This window comes from Tenrec ecaudatus, chromosome 11, assembly GCF_050624435.1.
Source record: "Tenrec ecaudatus isolate mTenEca1 chromosome 11, mTenEca1.hap1, whole genome shotgun sequence".
NCBI lineage: Eukaryota > Metazoa > Chordata > Mammalia > Afrosoricida > Tenrecidae > Tenrec > Tenrec ecaudatus.
Window position 1 is genome coordinate 95,804,040 of NC_134540.1, and position 24,686 is coordinate 95,828,725.

Sequence of the window (24,686 nt, forward strand, 5' to 3'; positions counted from 1 at the left end):
AAAAAAGCAAAATGTTATGAAAAAGACGGGAAAAGAAAAACCAACATGGATATCAGAAGAGACTCCGTACCTTGCTCTTGAATGTAGAGTAGCTAAAGCAAATGGAAGAAGCTTAACAGAAAGCTTAATTAAAAGAGCTTAACAGAAAATGTCAAAGGGCAGCTTGAGAAGACAAAGCAAAACATTATAAGGTGACATGAAAGACCTACAAGAGCATTCAACTGTGTGAATCATAACAAACTATGGAGAACACTGAGAAGAATGGGAATTCCAGAGCACTTCATTGTGTTCCTGTGGAACCCACACAGACCAACGGGCACTCCTTCTAAAAAACAAGGGAACCTTGCATAGTTCAGTCAGAAAAGTTATGTGCCAGGTCATAACTTTTCAGCATATTTATTCAGCCCACATGCTGGACTATAAGAAGCCAAATGTGGCACCAGGATTGGACAACCTGTGATCTGCAAATGACAAAATCTTGCTGAAAGTCAAGAAGCCTTGAGGCACTTGCTGAAGATCACAGGCTGCAGCCTTCCATATGAATGGCAACTCAATGTAAAGGGAAAAAAAGTCCTCATGACTGGACAAACAGACAACGTCATGATAAATAGCAACAAAAATAAGTTGTCAAAGACTTAATTTTCCCGGGAGCCACCACGCATGCTCATGACAGCAGCAGTCCAGAATTTCATGGCACATGACACTGAGCAGGGCTATTGCATGAGACCTCATGTTAAGGGGCAAAGTGGAGGACTAATCTCTGCCTGACCTCAGCCTTGGTATCTTCAGACAGCTCATGTGCATGTGGAAGCTGAACAATGAGTCAGCCAAACTGGTGAAAGCACCATAGTCTGCCACAGATTAAGATTTGAACAAAAAATCTGTCTCAGAAGAAGTACAGCTAGAATGGTCCTCAGAACTGAGGATGGCGAGTTTCCCGCAGGTGATCTATACATGTGAGCTGGAGAGACCAGCCCCTGGGAAAGGCCACCATACTTGATAAAGTCAAAGCTTAGTGAAAAAGAGGAAGACTCTCTAGGAAATATATCGACACACTGGCTACAGAAACTGGCCTCAACGAGCCTCAAATAGAACAAGGTGGTGAAGACGGGACAGGACGTTGTCCTGTTGGACCTGGGGCCATGATCAGTTGGCGCCTGCTCCAGGGCAGCTGACAGCACATGAAGAGACTGTGTCCACCACTCTTTAGGTCTGGAAATGCATCCACCCCCATGGCATCTTTCATGAGAGAAAGAAAAATTGAGATCATATGCTATGAAGACCCACTGCCATTGAGTCCGTTTGGACTCTCAGCAACCCATAGGACAGAAGACAACCGTTCCCAAAGGTTTCTGAGACTATAACTCTTCACGGGAGCAGTTGGTGGGTTAGAACCAAAGACATCTGGTGAGCAGCCCAGAACTCAACACTCTGTGCCACCAGGATCCTTTACTTCATCTCCTATATAAGTTAGAATTTCAGATAAACATTGAGGTTTTTTAAGTACAGCTAGGTCCCATGCAATAATGGAGATGTAATTTTTCATTGTGACAAAGTGTGTTAAGTGTTGAGCTGCTAAGGTAGACAGTTCAAACCCAACAGATGCACCGTAAAAGATAAGGCTGTCTATACCTGTAAAGATTTAAAGTCTCAGCAAAACTTAAGGAAGAATTCTACTCTGTCCTACCAGTCACTACCAGTCACTATGAGTTGGAATGTACTCTATGGCAATGATTTGGGCTTTGATGCTTTATTATTGTTTTGCTGAAATTGAAATTTAACAGGGTATTCTGTGTTTTCTCTGGGTAAGCCTATATGCATTTAAATGTCTGGAATAGTCAAGAAACCATGGATCAAAACACAACCTTGATATATTTTAGCTTAATTTTAATTTAGCTATCATTTAGCAACAGTTCTTACTTTGGTGGGCAGGAGGAGGGGAAGGGAATTTTACTATGCATGGTACCACCCAAATCAAATTTGCAGCATCTAGCAATTTATTAAGGACAGTCTACAGAGCAGATTGTTTCTTCACCAGGCTTTCTTCATGGAACAGACATATCCCTATAAATAGTTCATCAAAGGCACCTCGAATATCTGCAAATCTGAGAGGGTATCCCCCCCGCACGCGTGCGCATGTGCGTACACACACACACACACACACACACACACACACACACACAAAGCAGAAAAAGCTCCGCTGGGTGAAGCTTTCGCAGTATGCATTTTTCCAACTCGCAGTATGCATTTTCGCCATTCACTCTGAGTTAGCACATCCAGTGTCATTGCCTTGGAAGGTTCTCTCTGGTCACAGTGAATTTTGTAAAAGCAGTTTTGCTCAAACCTCATTTTTTGTGATGGTCGATTTAGAAGAGCAGCATGTGGCTGTGAAATTTTCTTTCCTGCTCAGGAAAAATGCCATACAAACTGTTGTGATACTGGACACAGCTTACAAGGACAAGGCTATGGGAAAAACTCAAGTGTTTGAGTAGTTTCCTCATTTCAAAAAAGGTAAAATGTCGATTCATGGCAAACATTGTTCTGGACATCTGTCAACTTCCGCAATGGATGAAAATGTCAACTAAATTTGTGCACTGGTGCTTGAAGACCTACGATGGGCCATTGAAAAGGTGGAGAAGTGATCTGGACTATCTTGGAGCTCGGTTCAGCAAATTTTAACAGAAGATTTGGGAATGAGAAAGGTCGCTGTGAAATTTGTGCCTCGGGATCTGACTGATCAGGAAAAAGAGTGTGGAGTGGAAACATGCCAAGCTTTGAAAGAACAGCTCCAACGTAACCCAGACTATTTTTTCCAAGTTCATTACTGATGAGGAAACATGGTACTATTCTTATGACCCTGAAAGCAAACATCAATCAAGCCAGTGGAAGATGCCATAGTCACCTCACCCCCCAAAAAGCTCATCAAGTGAAATCAAATATCAAGACAGTTCTTCTTGGATGCCTATTTAGACAGAATTTCAAAATGTGAATTCTTTGGAAGGTGAGCAAACAAAAGCTATTTTCTTTGTGTGTGTGTGTGTGTGTGTATGTGTTTCAAAAAGTCCATGGTACAGTCCATTATCTTTTAATTCCATTTCCGTGCACTTTTTAAGTCCACTCATGTATATGCATAAATGTAATACTTTATTATTTGATCTCCCTTCTAACCCATTTTAAAGTTGTTTCAGAAAAAAAAAAAGAGGACCTGATGCAAAGGGCTTAAGTGGAGAGCAAATGCTTTGAGAATGATTGGGGCAGGTAATGTATGGATGTGCTTTATACAATTGATGTATGTATATGTATGGCTTGTGATAAGAGTTGTATGAGTCCCTAATAAAATGTAAAAAAAGAAAAGAGGAGGGAAAAAAAGAAAATGATTAGGGCAAAGAATGTATAGATGTGCTTTATACAACTGATGTATGTATATGTATGGACTGTGATAAGAGTTGTATGAGCCCCTAATAAATTGTTTTAAAAAATAAATAATTTTTTTAAAAAGTTGTGTCAGTTTTTAATATTTTCTGCTTTCTTTTTAATTGATGTCATTCTCTGCTTTGTTTTGTAATTGTTGTTGAGTTTATGTTTGCTTTCTGTATGTTTTTTTTTATTTTTGCTTTCTGTATGTTTTGTACAAGTTTCTGCATATGAAGTTCAGGATAGGTAAAGCTATAGTGAGGAGGAAAACGTTCTGAAATCATTGTGGTGATGAGCGCACAACTCTTCTTAATAGGATTGAACAATAAATTGTATGCCATGTGAATTATATGCCAATAAAACTTTTTAAAAGTGATCATTTAACAAAATTAAAAGGAAGAAAAGGGAAAGATGGTACATGTGTCTTCTTATTTGGATCATGGGTTACACTAATGTTGACTCTCAGTCTGCTCATGGTTTCTCACTTAGACAGGAATACCACTTTGAACTTGTGTGTGAATTAGCTCCACTTCCGTAATAGCTAGCATATATCCCTGGATTGAAAAGCCCCCTTTAAAGGGGCCACTCACCGGAGTGCTTGGGAGAGACAAGTAGAGAAGACCAAAGGCATAAATCTGACTTGAACAGTTAAGACTTCGTCCCGAGATCCCCCTATGAGTCATGCTGTACTTGATCTGGTTTCCAAAATGTTATTTATATTTGGTTTGTGTTGTTTCATTTTGTTTTTGGTTATTCATATTAGGATATATCTCAAGGTGTTATGTCATGGGAGGTCACCCTCTTGAAGTTGTGTTATATGATTTTCGTTTATCAGTATATGAAACCCAGGATTGATGAGCTTATAAAGAAAGCAAGTGGAAAGAGGGTACAGTGGTGGTGGTGGTGGGATAAAAGGGAGACGATGTCAAGGAGTCCAGATAGAAAAAGAATGTCTGGAAACTGATTGTGGTAGCAATTGCACAATTCTACTTGGCATGACTGAACTGTGGGATGATGTGATATATCTATTAAATCCAAATTAATAAAAAAGATACAGAAAAAATTTGTCAAAGAGAATTTCACACACACATACAAATCCCCTTGGTATGTGTTTCTCTGTAATAATATTTCTCAAAGAAAATGTGACTGGTTGTTATTATATGTAATAACATAACAAGACAAAGACCAGCAAGGCATCATGAAACCACAATAGTTTCCACCAGGTGTAAAACTTCAAGTTTTTTTTTCCCTTTTTCTTTTACTTTTTAATTATATAAAGTTTCAGATATGCAAAACAGCTTTAGAGGGACATAAGGAGCACCCATATATCTACTATTCAGATGCAATTCTTGTTAAAATCTTGCCATATTTGACTCATTCTGTTATAAAATCTGTAATTGCTCACTACAAAAGTCCATCATTAAACATAGCAAGTGCATAAATAAAAACCAAGGACATTGTTTTATATCATTATAATAATCACCTAACAAAATTTAAATTTTTTTCAGTATTATGCAGTATTCAATTAATATTTACATGTCCTCAACTATCCCCTAAGAGTCTGTGTTAGTCCAGGTTGACTAGAGAAACAAATCCAAGGACACTCATATGTGTGTCAGAGCTTTCTATTAGAGAGCAATTGTATATTGAAAAAACATCCCAGCCCAGTTCACATCAAGTCCTTAAGTCTGATAATAGTCCATATATCTGATTCTAGTACATTCTTTCCTCCTCAAGGTCATGCAGCATATGCAATGATGCTGAATGCAGGAAGATCACAGGCCAGTAGTTGGAAAGTCTCATGGATCAAATGCCTGTGGAAGCATCTCAGCACTGGCATGAGTCTCCACGTGACTTCTCCAGCTCTCAATTTGTGGTTCCTCCACAGGAAGGTTAAGTCTAGAGAGAGTGTGGCCCACCATCTCCAAGGAGAAAGAGAGAATGTTCCCAGACTCCTCATGAGAAGGCCACACCCACAAAGAGGCATCATCAGGCTGTGACCTGATTGACAGGCTGGACTCCTCCCCTTTACGCTATTAAGTTGACATGAAATTATGTAACTTATCTAGAAAAGTCTGTCTAAACTCTTTGTTGTTGTTGTTGTTATTGAACAGATAAAGTACAGAAGATGTTGGCTATAAGTAACCAGAGATCCATATTAGAATGCTTCAAACAATATATAAATGTACCCTCCTACATTATAAGAAACTAAGGGACAAGGGAGCCTACATGCTGGCAATTCGGTGACTTGGCAATATAATCAAATCAGTTTCTTTCTTTCTTCTCTGCCTTCTCCAGCATGTGAGCTTTTATATTCATGCTCAGCCTGTTCTAGATGGTTGCAAGATGGCTGCACTACTTCTAAGCATCATAACTTCCCAGTTAAAACATTGTAACAGCTCTTGCTTTATCCCTTTTTCAGTGTAAGCAAACTTTTCTCAGGCACCTCCTAGAATTCCTCTCACATTTCATTAGCCAATGTTTAGTCACATGCCCACTCCTTATCCAAATGTTGGCAAAATAAATAAAACACAATGATTGTCTTCCGCAGTTATTATTTACTTCTCTGGGGGTGGGGCACCAAAAGCAAACTCACTGCCTTTGACTGGATTCTGACTCAGAGCACCCCTGTAGGACAGGGTAGAACAGCCCCTGTGGGTTTCCATGACTGTCAGTCTTTATGGGAGTAGAGAGTCCGCCTTAAAGTCACTATCAAATATCAATGATCTGTGCCAAGAAAGTGAAACAGAAAACTCTGGAATAGGTGGTCAAATATATTGTTACATCTAATCTTGTCCACAAATCCTCGCATTTTTGTCAGTTCTGTATGCCATTTCGGTATTATTTTTGCCTCCAGATTTTAATATGAGCGTTATCATTGGAATATTGATAAGCATTGCAGAGCAAAAATGGAGAATAGAGGGCTCCAATTCCTATGCTACAGTGATCAAATGTTGCTTGCCTATATTGTGAGGACTGTATTGAAACTGTCCAATATAGGACTCTTTTGAATCATAGGCATAGATCTGCAAACAAACAAACAAAATATAGTCTTAAAGGCATAAAATAGAAATGAAAAGAGGGCACGCAAACCAAATGACATCGAATCATGTGAATGAACAAAATGAAGCCCCAAGACAAGGATCCAAGGGTAAATTGTTTCTTTAGAAGTAGCTGGTAGAAAAGTAGAAAAGCAAGAAAAAGCACTGACTAAGTAGTGTATTATCAAGCGTCCTATCAGTTTAATACTGCAGGGGAGACTCTGGTCAACATACCAAGGGACTATCCACGCCCCAAATTGAGGGAGTTGGAGTAAGGATAATTAAATTAAGGAAGGGCATGCTTGTAGAACAGAGAAATTCCCCCTGAGGGAGAGAGGGTGCATGCTAATGTGCAAAAGAAAAATTCAGAACTGGTTGGGTGAGTCTGGACAAGTGCAATGAGTCCAGACCATTGTTTGGTGTTACTGAGTTGGTTCCAATTTTCAGTGACCTTTGCACAACAGAATGAAGTACTGCCGTGTGCTGCACCATCCTCAGAGTCTGTGCTCTGTGTGAGTCCATTGTTTCAGCCACTGTGTCAATCCACCTCAGTGAGCTTTTTCCCTCTTCTCCACTGAACCTCCACTTTTCCCAAGCATGATATCCTTCTCGAGAAACTGTTCCTTCCTGATAATATGTCCAAAGTACATGAGAGGAAATCTCACCTTCTTCACTTATAAGGAATATTCTGTTTCTTCCTTTCTTTCCTTTTTAATTTGATTTTCAAAAATTTTTGTTTCCTCCTTTCAATGCATATTTGTTCATTGTTCTGGCTGCCCGTGGCATGTATAAAATTCTTAACAAACACCATAATTCAACGGCCTCCCTTCTTCAGTGTTGCTCATGCATTGCTCAGCTGAGTCTAGATTATGGAGATTACTTTATGTCAGATTGAAAAACTGAGATTCAAAGTGGTAGAAGTTCAGGCACTACTGATGGCTTTAAAAATGAGGAATGGTCTCTGGGGCATGGATACTGAGTGGGAAGGTGTACCAACAAGAGCCAAGAGTGGAATTCACCTTCTGAACCCAAGATTCCTGTGCAGTGAACCTCCTGGATCCAGCTGACAGCTACAACACCAGAGGAATAGCAGAGCAGCCAAGAGCCAGAGCACGGAACAGCGTGATGGACCTCCCAACTCACGTAGAATGGATGCTACTGTGCAAGAGACTGGCTTGCGGATTGGGGTGCCTCTAGGCACTCCGTTCCGGGAGCTGGGTTTCCTGGTCCCTGGAACTTGAGCTGAATGCCTTAACCTTGAGGCTGACAGCAGGGTGGAATGCCCCCTTGGGCATCTATTTGCAGATCAGAAGGAACTCTGTAACACGCCATGATAAACAACTGGCAACCCTGAGCATTCCTCACTGGCGTTACAACTTGCTACCAATAAAAAAATCATTGAATCATGAACACTGTCTATGAGTTCTGTGGCCATTATAATGGACGTGAGAACCCAGAAAAACAAAATAGCATTAATTAAGGCTACGCACCAGCCACAATACTCCATGCCGCAATCTGCCCGGGATTCTTGGGGGCACCAAGCCCCGCCCCAGGTTTCTAGCTCTTGGCTAATACTCTGAAGCTGTGTTGTAAGTGGTAGGGCAAGACCCCTAGGAGTCGATACGGGTCTGCTTTGGCTTGGTAGTATGCTTGCGTGTGGAAATGGGACATGGAATCGCACGTTTTACACCACCATTACAGGTAGAAAAGGAGCCTCGGTGGTGTAGTGGTTAGGAGGTGGGCTGTTAACCTCAAGGTCAGCTTTCGGAAACCTCCGGCCAGTCATTGGGAGAAAGACGAGCCTCTCAACTCCCCTGAAAAGTTAGTCTCAGAAACTCACAGGGCAGTTCCACCCTATTCTACAGGGCCGTCACGAGTTGGAATCCACTTTTTGGTCCTGAGTTTGGTTTTGAGTTTATTACAGGTAGAGGGAGAGACCAGGAAGAAAGAGACGCGTTTATATTTTGGTTCCTTTAACAGCACTGTGCTTTTCTCTTGCTTTTAAAGGAAGTATCATGTTTTCATTTTGCACTGAGCTCTGCAAATGATGTAGGCCTGTGCTGGACTGGACTGACCACTTACTGAGGCGTAACGGAGTGATGACACAAGACTGTTCCAAGTTTCCATGGCTGATGACGGGGGTGAGGATGGAAGATTCCAGCAAAATCCAAATGTTCTGGAGATAAGATAGATGTGGGCTCAAGAGTCAGGATACCTGGGCTCCAGTACCCCTCCTATTATTTAGCAGCTGAGTGTGACTTTCCTAGACAGAGGACCTTTACCTCGTGTCCCAGTTTCCTTTGCCTAAAATGGAGAAAAATCAAGGATAAGTGTTTCTCCTACAGTGCCACTGACTGGAGAGATTAGATATTCAGTGGGTTAAAGACCACTGCCACCCATAGTCCCCCCCCCCCAAACTAAATCCATTGTCATCTATTCAATTCCAATTTCCAAGTGAGCACATCTTTCACAGGGCAGATGCCTTCATCTCTCCCCCTTGGCGTAGCTGGTGTGGTTTAATTGCTGACCTTACAGTTAGCAGCCCAACACTTAACTCGCCAAACGACCAATTGTCAAGCACAAGCCATTTGCACTCCCCAGGTACCTTCTCTGCTACAAAGATCCATGGGAAATTCTGGGCTTAGTACCTGCCACTTGGTAGGTACTCGCGATGCCATCTCAACTAGCAACATCTGCCTCTGTATTTGGAGTCAAGTTCCCAATAGGTCTGATGTAGAGTTTTTTGGCAATATAGTTAACAGATTATATTTCTTTGATTAGGTCACACTCTCCTCTCCCTTTGCCCTTTCATATCCTGTTTTCTATTTTGAAAACTACATCAACTTTGCTTCAGATAATTCCTGACTTTAGGCCCTGGGCTATTAGCAGTGATGAAGATGCACTTGAGCAGGACCCTAAAGAGATATCTAAAAAAAAAAAAAATCAAAGAATATATAGGTTTGGCAGAGACTATTTGTACATGTGATTTTGCCTCTGAAAGGAGTCCTGGTGGCATAGTGGTTATGCATTGGGCTGCTAATTATAAGGTTAGCAGTTTGAAACCACCAGCCACTTCAACGGAGAAAAACAGGATTTTCTACTGCCATAAAGAGTTACAGTCTTGGAAACTCACAGGGGCAGGGCTACCTTGTCCTGTCCTACAGGTTCACTATGAGTAGGAATTGATTTAATGACAGTGAGTTTGGTTTTATTTGCCTTTAATGCAAATATATTCATGAATGTGACAGATCATTAAAAGGCTAATGTGGTAGTTACATAATCTGGGTTAATTTGAGACTATTAAGAGTGAAGGGGTGGAGTCTATCAATCAGGTCGCAGTTTGATGACCTCATCTGGAGGAGCTATGGAGATAAATAGCTTGCTGGAGGAGAGACACATAAACTCTCCCTGTGAGACTTTCCTGTTGATAAGCCACATGGGGCTACACTGATGGCAGTCGGAGCCTTGGAGCTGGAGGAGTCATGTGGAGATCCACTACAGTGCTAAGATGCTTCCACCGCCATTGGCTCCACAAGACTTTCCTCCCACCAACCTGTGATTTTCCTGCACCCAGCATCATTTCATGTGTTGCTTGAGTATGAAGAGTAATTTATAGACTGATATTGGACATATGGGCTAATATCCAACTTATAGCCTTGATCTGGACTGGTCTTGGATGTTTTCTTAATATACAATTACTCTTTTATATAAAGCTCTTTCTTATACACATAAGTGTCTATGTATTTCCTTCTCTAGTCTACCCGGACTATCACAGGTAAAGTTAAGATGATTTCTTAGATCTTACTAAGCATCTTGAGGGAATAAATGACTGGGCCTTGGGCCTCAGAGCCTTGAAGACTCCAAGGACAATTGGCATAGCATGATGTCCAAAGACAGTACACAGGAGCGCCCTTCATAGTAATTGGAAGAATCAGACTTGAAGGGTTGACATTAGATTAGTCCATGCTTCCTTCTGCCCTAGACCATCAACGAGACATAACGACTTCCTCTCTGATGTGTCAGCTCTTAAATGTAAACTAGAATCGCGAATATTTTGATTGGTGAGAGGCTAGGAACAGAGGATAAATTCAAAGTTCCGCAACGTGCACTCTGCACCTTTCATTTTACAATTGAGCCAAGTGAGGGCTGGAGGAAGTGCAGTACCTTCAGAACCAGACACCGAGAGCATCTTCCAACTAGAATTCAGTTCCCTTTCCCTTATAGGTTGTATAACTCACTGCCGTTGAGTCGATTCTGATTCATGGTGACCCAATAAGACACAGTAGGGGAGCGGTTCTCAACCTTTCTCATGCAGTGACCCTTTCATACAGTTCCTCATGTTGTGGTGACCCACCCCCCCAAAACATAAAATTACTTTTGTTGCTACTTCATAACTCTAATTTTGCTACTGTTATGAATCGGGCGGCCCCTGTGAAAGGGTCATTTTACCCCCAAAGGAGTTCCGACCCACAGGTTGAGAACGGCTGCAGTTGGAGAAAAGGGGGGGGGCGGGGAGAAAGACACAGTAGAACTGCCTGGTTGTGGGTCTCCAAGACTGTAACTCTTTAGGAGTAGAGAACTCCGTTTCTCCTGGGGAGTGGCCAATGGTTTTGATGGCTGACCTTGTGGTTAGCAGTGCAACGTGTAACCCACAACACTACCGGGTCTGGAAAATATGAATCTTGAAGGGACTGTGATTAGTCTTCTGCCTACCCACACATTCTTTTACACTTCTCCCACCAAGATGTGGATTGTACATCTACACCTGCTGAACCGGAGCTCACTTTGGACATGGAGGATGCTAACTTTGGTGATCAGCACATGGATGCAACACAGCTACCCACAGTGGGTAAGAAGAGGCTATCTGTAGCTTCTGGCACAATTTCTTGGGCCACTGGAGTTCCAAGCACCATGCAGCTGCCAATGAGGGAGCCAACATCACAGGAAGAGAGGCCACGAGTCCTTGAAACAACTGATATATCTGCGTGAGGGCCCAGTCAACAGCCACCACCAACTGCCAGACACAAGTGTAAGAATGCCTTTCCCCTGTCCGCCCCCTCATTTGCATCAAGCGCCTCATTCTTCTGTTGTCACGTTGTCCCAGTGAGGCCCCAGACACTAGGTAGCAGAGGCAAGTCATTGCCAAGGTGTCCTGTCAGAATTGACCCACAGAACCTTTGAACATGATAAAAGTGACTGTTTTATGCCACATAGCAAGAGGAACCGGAAAAATATTTGGTCCTGCAGCTGTTGAAAACAAAATAGACAAGAGCAAAAACAAACAAACAACTCCCCTCATTCTCATGTCCATTCTGACTCACAGTGACCTGATAGTACACAGGAGAGCTGTCCCTGTGGACCTCAAGGCTGTACCCCTTCACAGGAGCACAGACTCTCCCCTAGAGTGGCAGGTGGGAGCGGCAGCACAGCGGTACACCGCCAGGGCTCCTACAGATTGCGGGCAGGGTTAATGTGTGAAAAGTTATTCCTTATCCATTTCTTCTTTACCCGAGGTCAACTAAAGCTAAGATACTGTATTTGATTTGAGAAGAGAAATGAAGCCTAGTTCTGAATTTTAACCTTCTGCAGCACAAAATCTTTGACTAGCAAACATGACAATCCCGAGATGTTTTGCTTTAGGTTTTGTTTTTTTCCTTTTTGAGAATGTCACAAGCTTTTCAGGTGATACTACGTACTTGGTTAGTAGAGCAGTCCCAAGCAAATTATAAAGCGCAGGCAGTTTTCTATAGAAACAAATGGAAAGATACATCTGTACTTTAAGAGTTGTGGAAAAGAAAAGCAATCAAGAAAACGTGCAGCTCTGATGTTTTGTTAATATTCTTAAAACAGGTAAACAGCAAGGGTTTGTGTGGGTTTGATGTGTTCTCAGCAGTCACAGAACCTGCCTGCTCACAATTCACCAGGACGGAGCCACATTCAGAAGCACCCCAAACCAGAGGTCTTTCATTCAGGACCCTAAACAGAGATCAAATTAATAGGCTGCAGTGATGAGCAGGAGGGATCATTTGTAGGGCTAGGCCTTGTGCCATTTCTTTTATAAGCTGATTAAATACTGATGAACTGTGAAGCTGTGCTAACTTAAGGGGAACCGCTTGGCTGGGAGTGAAAGATCAGGACTGAAACTTATCTAGCCTGCTCCAGGCAACAAAGGCCTGGTGATCTACTCATTCAAAGACTCCCACCACGACCCAGTCAATTGCTACTCAGAGCACGCCTCTTCGGTTAGGCTTCTAAGACTGGAAGTCTTCGCAAGAGCAAACAGCCGCGTCTTTCTCCCCTGCATTTAAGCCACTCGCCAGTGCTGAGCGGCCGATTGCTAAGTCCACGGTACCATAAATACAAATGCACAATATGCTCATGTTCTACACACTGTTCTTTACCACTTTCTTTTTATCACTCAATAATCATAAATATGCTCTCATAAATATAAGCCTCTTGGCAGGTGGGTTTAAACCACACCTTTACGTTAGCAGCTGAGTCCTTAGCGACCTGCACCACCTGAGCTCCTTCGAGCGCATATATTCAGATTAATGCATGTATGTCTGTACTGTAGTATATTTGTGCATGTAACATAAATTACTTCTCTTTTAATATTTTGACTTTTCAATTATTAAGTGAGGTGTAGAACTTGTTGCCATGATTTTCCTCAGTTCGGTTTCTTGTCTGAATTGCTCGTTTGGAGCCTTTGCTCACTTTCTTCGTGTTGGCTTTTTCTCATTGGTTCGGAGGAGCTCCTGGTATACCAGAGGCATTAATGCTTTACCTGCTAAACATTGCAAATATCTTCCCTAGAGAGTTGTTTTTTATTTAGTAGTCCAGTATGTTACCCTATTCATTTATATCAGTGTTTTAAAAATGTCTAGTTGATGGAATACTATGATAGTTAGGAATTCTGCCAACTAGACACTCCTGGATGGGCATAGGAGTAGAGCCAACCTATCAATTGGGTGGCAGCCTGATGACACCTCCTGGGAGTCGTACGTAAGACTTTTTCTATGAGTCCCAACAGAGTCAAACTCTCTTTGATGCTTCATTTTCTGCCTGAGATGGATCCTGAGTCTGGTTCCTCTCTAGCTGGCTGCATTGCCTGTTGATTACAGAAGTCATGAGTGGACTACCAACAGTGGATTCATGTGGCAGACTGTGGACCTCAGTCTCCAACAGCCTGTGCACCCTGCTGTTTCCACTTTGTCATCCTGCTTCCTATTCAGCAGAAGTCTGATTTGAAACGGACTGGATTTATTGGTACTAGGTATGAATTTCTTGACACAAATTTCTTTCTATAGACAACACATGCCTCACTGATTTTGCTTCGCTAGAGAACCAGCCCAACACAATACAACTATGTGGGATGCTTGTCAAAATTGGAGAATCTGGTGTCCCAGCACTATATGAAATATGGCTGGAACATTTAAGATTCAATATCTTCAGGCTTTTTTACTGAATTCAATGAACAATTTTATGCATATGGATCTTCAGGGCTCTCTGCCCTCCGCAAGTAGTAATTTGCTTGCTTTGGAATGGGAATCGATATAGAACTTGTTGAAACATCTAGAAATTTTCCTTTCCTTGGTTAGGGAATGAGATTCTGTTTATCTAGGAACACTTCCCTGCCCAGACTTTACTATTTATATAACTCTTCTCAAGTTATTTAACCACTATGGACCTCAACATCCGTAATTCTAAAATGGGGATAATAGTAGTGCTCAATTCAGAGCACTGTAATAAAAATTAAGCAGCTAATACATTTAATAGTCATTATGAGTTGGACTAGACCAGTGAGTTTGGGTATAAGAAATGCCAAGCATTTAGCAGTGACTGACAAGCACATTGAACCCCATATTAAGCCTTACATCATTTATGAAAATCTACAGAACACAGTCTCTTCTATAAGTCAGTATTTTCTATAAGTCTCATAACCACTTTAAAAAGTATGTATAAGTCAAGGAGACTAGGCCCAGAGAAGCAATTGATCTGCAAGGTGTCTCTGAATCAAGTTACGGTTGTACAAGGAAGACCACTCTTAGCAAATAATGTTACCAATGGATTCATTTTTTTTAAATCACTGTCATCAAATAAATCCCGACTCATAGTGACCCAATAGGGTAAAGTAGACCTTTCCTTGTGGGTTCCTGAGTCTGTAAGTCTTTATTGGAGCCAACAGCCTCATCTTGAGGCCATGAAAAGGCTGGTGTGTTCCACTGCTGATCTTGTAGTTAGCAGTTCGGTGAGTAACCCACAATGCCACCAGGGCTTTGCAGCCAATTGATAACAAAGAATGATTTAGCTCGCATGCAAACATGGTCGATTCCTCCGTGAATTCTACCCAAACCCCAAAAGGTAATCATCCAAAATGGGGAGTCCCTGCTTACTGCATCTCAGGCTTCAGCCCGCGCACGCGGCCAGAGCTGAGCACGCCCGTAACCCCGCCCATTCCCTCCGACAACAATCGTCAGGGGGCGGGGCTCACGCGTCGGCACGTTCGCGCAAAGCATTGTGGGGAGAGCTACCGGCGCAGCCATAGCTGCCATTTTAGGGAAGTCTTGCGCTGCGGCCTTCTTTTTCGAGGTGGCCTTCGTGGCATTTGTCGAGCTCGGACAACGGTAAAAAGCCATCTGGCTGGTCGCTTCTCTCCCTCTGGTTTCGAGAGGGCGGTCGGTCCACGCTCGGGGGCTGAGGCGAGGGCAGCCGGGGGCCTTTGTAGAGCGAAGCCCGCGGCTGGGCACAGCATCGGCTGGAAGGATGGGCCGGTCTCGGAGCCGGAGTTCGTCCCGCTCCAAACACACCAAGAGCAGCAAACACAACAAGAAGCGCAGCCGGTCGCGGTCCCGAGACAAGGAACGAGTCCGGAAGCGTTCCAAATCCCGGGAAAGCAAACGGAACCGGCGGCGGGAGTCGCGGTCCCGCTCGCGCTCCACCAACACGGCCGTGTCTCGGCGCGAGCGGGACCGGGAGCGCGCGTCGTCGCCGCCCGACCGCATCGACATCTTCGGGCGCACGGTGAGCAAGCGGAGCAGTCTGGACGAGAAGCAGAAACGAGAGGAGGAGGAGAAGAAAGCGGAGTTTGAGCGGCAGCGAAAAATGTGAGTCCTCGCGCCGGCCGGGGGCGGGGAGCCGGCCTGGAGGGGGGCGCGGGGCCGAGCCGGGGCAGGTGGCGGGGTGCTGCGGGCTTGACCCGGTCCCGGGTTCGCTGGGGAGGGACGTGGTGAGCCTGGAGCGGGATGGCTGCCGGGCTAAGCGATTTTGGCGCGCGGGAGGAGAAGCGAGCAGGAAGTGCAAGGGGTGGAGCCGTGAGTGTGGTCGGAGCCTCGCGGGGGGGGGGGGGGGGGCCGGAATGGTAAAGGCAGGCCGGAGGCAGCCTCAACATGCGCTTTATGTGCGCTGGCAGGCCCGACTGGAAATAGGAATATTAGAAAGGACTTAAACGCTGGGAGTCCCGGGTGACCACCTGCATTCTTATACTGAAGTATACATTTGGGGCCGGGCTTCATTACTTTTGGGAGTGAAACATTACAATGTAACCTAACAGTTAACACACCCCAAAGAAAAGTATTAACATTTGTTCTTGGTGTCCTAAGGTGTGGAGGTTGCTCTTGAGCTTACCCGTTATCTCCCTAACATTTAAAATAAAAATGCACCTACATACAGTACGATGACCTTTGACACTTCGTGTCACACACACACACACACACACACACACAACCAGAAGGCCAATCAAAACGGAGCTCCTTACCACTTTTGCTTAATGTTTCTCCCTAGCAAATTTCTGTGCAATCCTGTTCTTTGTTTCTTCCTCTTAGAACTCTGACACTTGCTTGTCTTTTTTGGTTTTATGTAGGAAAATTAGGATTGCAGTAAGGCTCTGGTTTGGGTAAAAAAAAAAATCATTTATCTCTGGAGAAAAGTTAACTTTAAAGCATCTAGAAATCAGATGTAGGTGGTCCCAAACAGGTGAACTTTTGGTTTTGCAATAATGGGTTTTGTTGTGTACTTTTAACACGTTCATAACTCTTGCACCATAAACATCTATAGCCAACCAACACTTTCAGCCGCCTCAGGTCCTTGAGAGGCACAGTCCCACTTCCTGGTACTGCTTCATCCCAATCCTACACCAAAGGCCCTTTGGGACTCGCACACCATGTTAATGTATCAGACACCTATTTAAAACTCACACGGAGCCTTCCATTGTTTAAGAGGAGCCCTCTGCCTTTGGTAGTGAGCAGGTCAACAGTTGGAAACCAATGAGGGCTTCTACTCCAGTAGAGTTAGAAGTGTTGGAAACCCACAGGGTCAGGTCTACCCTGCCCTATATTCTTGCCATGAGTCAGATGCAGTGGTCCTGGGTTTTCTGTTGCTGAAAATACATGGTAACAATAATTCAAAACCATACATAATTATGTCATCAAAGGGTTAAAAACATGGTACCCCAGTGCTCTGGAGACTCATCTCCAAAAGGTGAGATTGAAAAGTAAAGTAAGGCAAATATGTTCGCTCTTCCAATTTAATCAGCCAAACTTGTTCATGTCCCTGTGTGTTTTTAGAAACTTCTTGAGACATGAAAGTTACAGATATTAGGGGTTTTCTCTAAACAAACTTAACATGTGTTGAATTTTCTAGAAGTTTACGTTTTTCTGCAATTGAATTTATATTATGTAGATGTCCAGCATACATTTAAAAGAAACGTAATTGGGATAGAGGACTAGAATAATACTAAAAAAATAAACTGGAGCTATTTTTTGTGCCTGACATTCCCAGGTTTTAAAATATTTGTAACTCTTTCATGTTTCTTGTATTTTTTGCAACTGTATATGAAAATAAGTACAATAAGCTTTGTTGTACCTAAAGATAAGCATTTGTAACAAATTGAAGGCTTGTAACAACTATTGGTCACCAGCTTTCCAACAGCATGTGGGAATTTCATGTCTCATGACATTTTGGTGATTCTCACATTTTGAACTTGCCCATAATATGATTGCACACGTAATAGACTACAGTGTAGTGCAAGCATAGCTTTTTTTATGCCTTGGAAAGAAGCATAAAAAAACTCAATGTGCCTCCATCATGGCAATCTTTGCTTTATTGTGGTTGTCTGACAGCCTACCTGAACGATCATCATTGTCAAGGTATGTCTCTGTAATTGTTTCACAGTAAACCTTGATTATAGAACCCAGCTTTTTGGTGCGGAACAAGACACTCAACTGTAAAAATGTAGCTTTCAAATAAATATCAACAGACATGCATTTTAAAATTACCTAACTTCTTGAGGAAGACCTTTGATAAGATGCATTGATAGAGTGGCTACCTTGGTGGGCGCAGACAGGGCCACAAGGAAGAGACGAGGCAGTCAGGGTGCAGTGTAGCACCGATGAAACACACAACCTTTCTCTAGTTCTTTTATTACCCTCCCACTACCATGACCCCAATGCTATCTTACAAATACATCTAGACCAGAACATGTACACTGGTACAGATAAGAGCCCGCAACACAGGGGATCCAGAGCAGATAAACCCCTCAGGACCAATAAGGGAGCAGTGAAGGGGAAGGGAGTAAGGGGAACCGATGGCAATGATTGACGTGTGGCCCCTTCCAGGGAGATGGACAGCAGAAAAGTGAGTGAAACGGGACAGCGGTTGGTGTAAGACATGAAAAAAATTCTTTGTCAATTACCAAGGGGACATTGGGGGAGAGGAGCTGGTGCCAGGGGCTCAGGTAGAAAGAAAATGTTTTGAAAAAAGATGATGACAATAGATGTACTTGACACAATGGATATATGTATGGATGGTTTGTGATAAGAGCTGTAAGAGCCTCCAATAAAATAAAATAAAAATTGTGAGGGTGGCCCTGGACTGGATAGTGTTTTGTTCTTTTGTGCATCGGGTGGCTTTGAGTCCGGCACCTAACTACAGTAACAGTTTATCTCTAAGATAACCGTTCCTAGTAAAAGCAGCAGATATATCCAACTCTACCTTTCACCGGGGAAGCCATGAACGGGGAAACTGGTAAGCAACGGACAATTAGAAGCATTTAGCACGTTACACATGGACTGCATGGAAGAAATCCAGGAAAGAAATGATGGGAACTAGAAAAACATACAGTTCCAATGTGAGAGAAGAGGCAAAATGCCATGAGCATTTATGTTTGGGAAAGAGCTAACAGCCACTTATAAACTGAATTCTTGTTACTGAACATTCCTCATTACTTATAATGCTTTGGATTAATTGGGAAGAGGAAAAGACTGGCTCTGGAGCCATGGAAATTGGGGAACAAAGTTGTTTGTTTTCTTATTGGTTCATTCACTTAAGTAGTATTGATAAAAATTAAGCCAATGAATATTAGTAAGCATTCAATAAGTGCAATGAAGGTGCTAGCTTGTGTTAACTAATAAACAGATATTTGGCCTCTTGGGTTGATTGGCATACCAAACAAAACTTGCTGACATAAGTCCATTACAACTCCTTGTAACCCTGTAGGAATAATGTAAAACTGCTTATTTGGGTTTCTTAGACCAGAAATCTTTATAGAAACACACTGGCTCAGCTTTCTCCCTCAAGAGTGACAGGCGTATGGGTTTGAACCTGTGATTAACAGCCTGACACTTACTCCAATGTGCCACAGTGCTTCTTATTGACTGGTTTGGCATAAATCCCAAACCGAACTCCCTGCCGTTGAGTCAATTCTGACTCTTAGGGCAGAACGAGTCCAAGACTGTAATTCTCTATGGGAGTAGAAAGCCCCATCTTTCTCTTGAGGAGTGACTGGTGGTTTTGATCTGCTGTCCTTGCGCTTAGTAGCCAATGTGTAACCTCTATGCTGCCAGGGCTCCATCATAAGACATAACCAGGTGGGCAATAACGCAGTGTCAAGTTCAGCATCAGTGATAAGTGATTATACAACTGGCTGGGAAAATGGCTTAGTGGTTCTAAGGAGTAAGTGGAGCTTATAAGAATATGAGACTGTCAGGCCAGGTGTCCGGCTGTTATTCAGTCTGTTCTGACTCAAGTCACCCAGTATAGAGAGGGTTTTGAAGCTGTAAATCTTTGAGGGTACAAACAGCGTCATTTTCTCCCGAGGAACCTATACTGTATTACCTAGAGGGGTTTGAACCCCCAACTTTGTGATTGGCAGTAGTCCAGTGCTTACTTGACAGCATCTCTAAGGCTCATTAGGCTAGATATAGGAGAATAGTTGTGAACTAATAACCTCTCCCCTTTAGCTATACCAGAATAAAGGTAAGGAGAGAAAGTAATGTTGAAGTGGTATGATCAGGTTGGCTGGCACATACAATTCTAAACTACAAAAGTTATACTGTGACTGGAGATGTAACTACAAACTGAAGGCTGCCTCAGCTTTCTCACATGGAATTGCTGGGTGGGTTTGATCCCTGACATTGCAGTTAGTAACCCAGTGCCTGATCCACAGTGCCGCCAGGGCTCTCTACTGTGCTGTACAGAGTAGGGAAGCAAGGAAACTAGTGAGGGTACTTGTGGAATTGGGGCGTGTGGTATTTGAGAAACATTGTATGTGGGCCATTAAGGCAAAGAAGGCTTTATTACTGACTCATACTTAGAGTGTGACTGTTAGTGTGGAATTCATAAGGATTCTACCACCTGGGAAACTACTCTGAAAGGCAGTGAATAGATGGGATCACTATGAATGATTCTTAGAAGAGTAGTAGTACTCAATGTGGGAAAAGAGAGCTTTTAGGAGCAGATTCAATACATGGAACTACATTACTTTTGTAGGTTTGTGTCTTGAGACAGAACTCTAGGACATACACTTTACATTATAATGAAAAAATATATAAATTTAAAAATAATTTTGTAGTTAAATCTTTTATCTCCTACATTTGTCCTGGAGAAGCAATTTCGGTTAATATAATGCTTAAGACCATTAGCTTTTGAAGTCTGCATAGTTTTAGAGTCAGCTCAGCAATATGTACTGAGCTTGAGCCAGTTTTCTCATTAAAATGAGTCCCATTACATGGGACTGTAGTGGGATTTTAAGCCGGGCATGATACAATCTTGGCACAGTATTTGATAATTGGTGGCATAGTAGGCTATGTGTTGTGTTGCTAACTACAAGGTCAATAGTTCAAAACCACTAATTGCTCTGCAGTTGAAAGATTTAGCCTTTCTAGTAAAGCCTTAACAGTTTCAGGAGCCTACAGGGGCTGTTCTACCCTGACCATAGAGTCGCTGCAAGTCAGAATCAACTTGATGGCAGGGAGAAAGGAAAAAGCCCTGTGCGAGAGCACGGATGAAGGCGCAATGATACAGCATATGACTTTGCACTGGAAGCCCAGTGGAGGGTTGGAACCCACCAGTGGCTTCATGGGAGAAAAGACCTGGCCCCCCAAAAGACCTGATTCTGCAGATCCTGCAAAAACTGTAGCCTCAGAAACCCTGTGGAACAAGTATACTGTGTTTTGTAGCATCTCTGTTGGGTGGAATATGAGCGCACACAGCAACAATACTATGTAATAAAGAGGTTTTTCAATATTGACAGTTGCTTCATACAGAGTCATAGTCTCACTTAGCAGTAGTGTAGTACTTCACCCTTGCAGTTTTGTTTTAGTAGTTAGTTTTTTAAGTTATTACTGCTATGTCACTAAAGATGCCCGCGAGTGTGGAGAAAATTACCTAGTGTTATATCAGAGTCTAGTATTAAACCATTTTCATCGAAAACGTGAAGATTTTCAATTAACCCTTTCAACACTTGTCAGATTCATGGCAGGGACTAGATTGCGCAAGGACAAGATTCAAGAAATAAAAGCATCCTGAGGGTGGCGCCTATTACAGTTTTAAAGACTGGAGAGCAAGCTGCATTGAGTGGTTTATCTTTTGTAAGAAAATAACGACCTGAAGATTTTATTTTTTTTAAGACTTCAGTGCATATTTCAGCAATATGCTTAACAGTTGCTTTGGTAGTGGTTATGCATTGGGCTGTAGTTAGCTGCAGCGCTTGTAGTTTGAAACCAACAACCACTCTGTTAGTCTGGGTAGACTAGAGAAACAAATCCAGAGACACCCGGGTATAAGAGAGAGTTTTATATAAAGGATAATTGAGCATTGAGAAAACAGCCCACTCCAGATTTCAAGTCCATAAGTCCGATATTAGCCCATATGTCTGATACCAATTTATAAAGTCCTCTTCAGACTCTCAAAACACATGCAATGATGCTGAATGTACATCACAGGCCAGTGGGTAGAAAGTCTTTGGATCCAGTGGCACTGGAAACATCTCAGCGCTGGGAGGGGTCTCTGCATGGCTTCTCCAGCTTCAGAAGTCTGGTTGCATCAGGGTGAGTCCATGTGTCTTGTCAGCTGCTATGTCTCCCAGGGTGTGAGCAGTCTCCTACCTCCAAGGAGGAAATACCAATTTTTTCCAGAATTCTCAGGAGAAGGCCATACCCCCACACAAGCCTCATTGGCTATGAGCCAACTGACAGACTAGACTCCACCTCTTCACTCATAATCCTCTCAAATTGACAATTATATAACTACCCCACACTCCAATGGAAAAAGGCTGCGCTTTCTAACTGTAGAGTTAGAGTTTTGGAAACTCCCAGGAACTGTTCTATGTTGTCTAACAGGGCAGCTATTAGTCTGCATTGACTCTGGCAGTGAGTTTGAGGTTTTTGGCAATAGATTATCGGTAAAGATGGACTCCAATTTCTCTTGGCCTTCAGAATATAAGTGCCTTTGGTCAGGAGGATGGCTTGCAGAGTGGGTTGTCCTTAGGGAACTTTTTAGCACTTGCTCTCCTGAGCAGGGTGGCGCGTGGGGCTGCACATGCAAGAGGCTTGAGAGGCATGCCTGTTACATGGTTGAAAAGCACTGCAGGTCTGTACCGTTAGTGTTTTCTGACCCTGACTTACTGTGATGTTTGCATCCCCAATACTCAACTGCTGCAGAGTTAATTCCAAGTCATTTTTAACACTGTAGGACTGAGTAGAACTGCCCTATGGTATTCTTTTTTTCCCCCCAAATCAAAAATAGTGTTATTAATTCTGGTGTCTCCGAAGCACGAGGAAAAAGAAGAAAGAAAAGACCAAAAAAGAAGAAATGAAACGACCCTCCCCACTTTTGGAAAGCCTAATCTTTGTCCCTCATAGCATCTAGGGATTTCAAATTGTTGACCTTGTGGTTAGCAACCCAACACATAACCACTGTGCCAGCAAGGTTCCTTAACTTCCCTTTTGAGATTATATAATCATGGGTATTGTCTGTGTGGTCATTGCTGTGTCATGAGAGGGGTGCCATTAGTGCCAGAACAGGTTAAAGAAGGTTGCAGGATGTCTGACCTTTCTGCTTCATAGGATCATCCTTGGGACAGGTAGAGTTTGATTCTCTATCTTATAGCCACAGAAGGGCATGCATGACCTCCACACCACTTTCGTACATTAAGTAAGCATGTGCTGATCAATTTGCTCAAAAAGAGTTGCCTTAAGCCTCCTGTTTATTAAAAACACTGTCTATGATTCACAGTGAAGTAGGCCTTTGGTACATGTCAACAAGACTGCATTGCAATTTGACTCCCCATGGCTCTTCTGGGAACAAAGGAAGATACATCACTTTCAGTGCAACACTACAAAGCCAGTTCTGATTGTTTTCATTTTTTAGTTGAGCCTGGAATTTTCCACCTGCCTCCATCCACTATGAAACTCAGGGCTTGTAGTTAGAATTGGTTCCATTGCCTATGCTACCGGTCATCTGAGCTCTTATGTTTCGGTGTTGATCTGTTGACCGTAAAGACACGGAGCTGATACCATGAGGATCTAGTTTTTGCTGTAAGTGATAAACTTTGGATTTATTTAGACTTGTGTCATTACTGACCAAATCATAGAGAAGTGTGGCCCTGCTAGTCATTATTGCTGTTGAAACAGCTTTTGAATGTAAAATGTTTTTGTACTAAAGTAGACTTCTAATATATCTTCGCATGCCATCAGCCAAACAGTCTGCATGTTTCATCAATTACATAACAGTTTTATATTTAAAATGTTCATTAGACCTGTAGTTTAATTTTCAGTGTAATTTCTGCTTGATTCTATTCTTGTTATTAAGGGTATCTGATCTCTTAACAGCTCCATAAGTAAAGGTTACTATAGATTAAAGACTTACTAAAGAGATTCTAGTACAATATTTGATTGGCAGTGTGGAGGCAAAGGGGCATAGAAGAAATTTAGGCTTTCATCCATTTTTCTTTTTAAATAAAAATGTTTGGGGGGGGGGCAATTGTTAAGAAACAGCCAATAGAATGGACACGGAAACTATCTAAGACCTGAAGAAAAACAGACTTGTTTTGAGTAGCAGTTCTAGAAATGTAGAAACTGAAGTGAATAAAAGGTTGACATGATCTTGTGGTTGACGTCTCTGAATCAGTAGCAGGAGTTGAGAGTAAAAGCACTTGTGGAAATTGGATCAGCTCCCTTAACACCCCCCCCCCCAAATAAATAAAAGAGTTGAACTGAAATGCATAGGGAGAGTGATGAGAGGTTACTTAAAAACCATACCAATATGTTACTTAATAACTATAACCAAACCCACTTCCCACAAGTCAATTGCAACCTGTTTTGCACCTGCTAGATATAATAGAACTGTTCCCTGGGGTTTACAGTCTTGAAATCTTCTGTCCTGTATGAATTGAAATGGACTTAATGGCAGTGGGTAGCTTTATTTTGTTTCCAATATGTACTAATAGCTATCAAAGGCATATACTATTACAAGGGTTTCCACTATACCATCAAAAATTTTCAGCACAGAATTTAATTTTGACTGTTGGTGTATAAGATTTATATATTACACTAATCAAGTTAAAACAATAGCACTACACTGAATTTTTAACAACATCTTCATCCAGTTTCTCAACCTGTAGGAGGTTTTAATTGAAAATCAATTGTGAAAAGGTCAAGTAGAGTAGAAGAGGTATAAAGTTCAAAACCTAAATGAGTTGGTATACATCTTAACCAAAAGCAGTCTGAATCTCTCCAAATCTATGCTTGCTCTGTGATTGCTTTAGAGGAAGAAGAAAACGGGATTTAGCCAGTCTGGATTGCTGTTATTTAATTATCCCTGATAGCGCTAAACTCAACCCTTGGATCGAGTGGATTGACAAATCAAGGCCATATATTTTTAATAGCCTGTCCTCTTATAAAATTTAAGAATTGAACTATTTGTGTATACCTTCTTTGGGAAGGGTTGCCATTTTTT

General features: G+C 42.4%; 1 protein-coding gene across 2 annotated transcripts in view; it reads left to right on the forward strand.

The window, feature by feature from the left end:
* The first annotated feature begins 14,959 nt into the window (after window positions 1-14,959).
* Window positions 14,960-24,686, forward strand: part of ARGLU1 (arginine and glutamate rich 1) — a 28,485-nt gene continuing 18,758 nt past the window's right edge. The window contains exon 1 of one of the 2 annotated variants that reach the window (XR_012786900.1): window positions 14,960-15,559. Coding sequence is in view for 1 of the 2 variants with exons in the window: in XM_075563436.1 (XP_075419551.1) it covers window positions 15,219-15,559 (341 nt within the window). In the remaining variant the exon portion in view is untranslated. The remainder of the gene's footprint in view (window positions 15,560-24,686) is intronic. The other variant, XM_075563436.1, reaches the window with a different exon arrangement.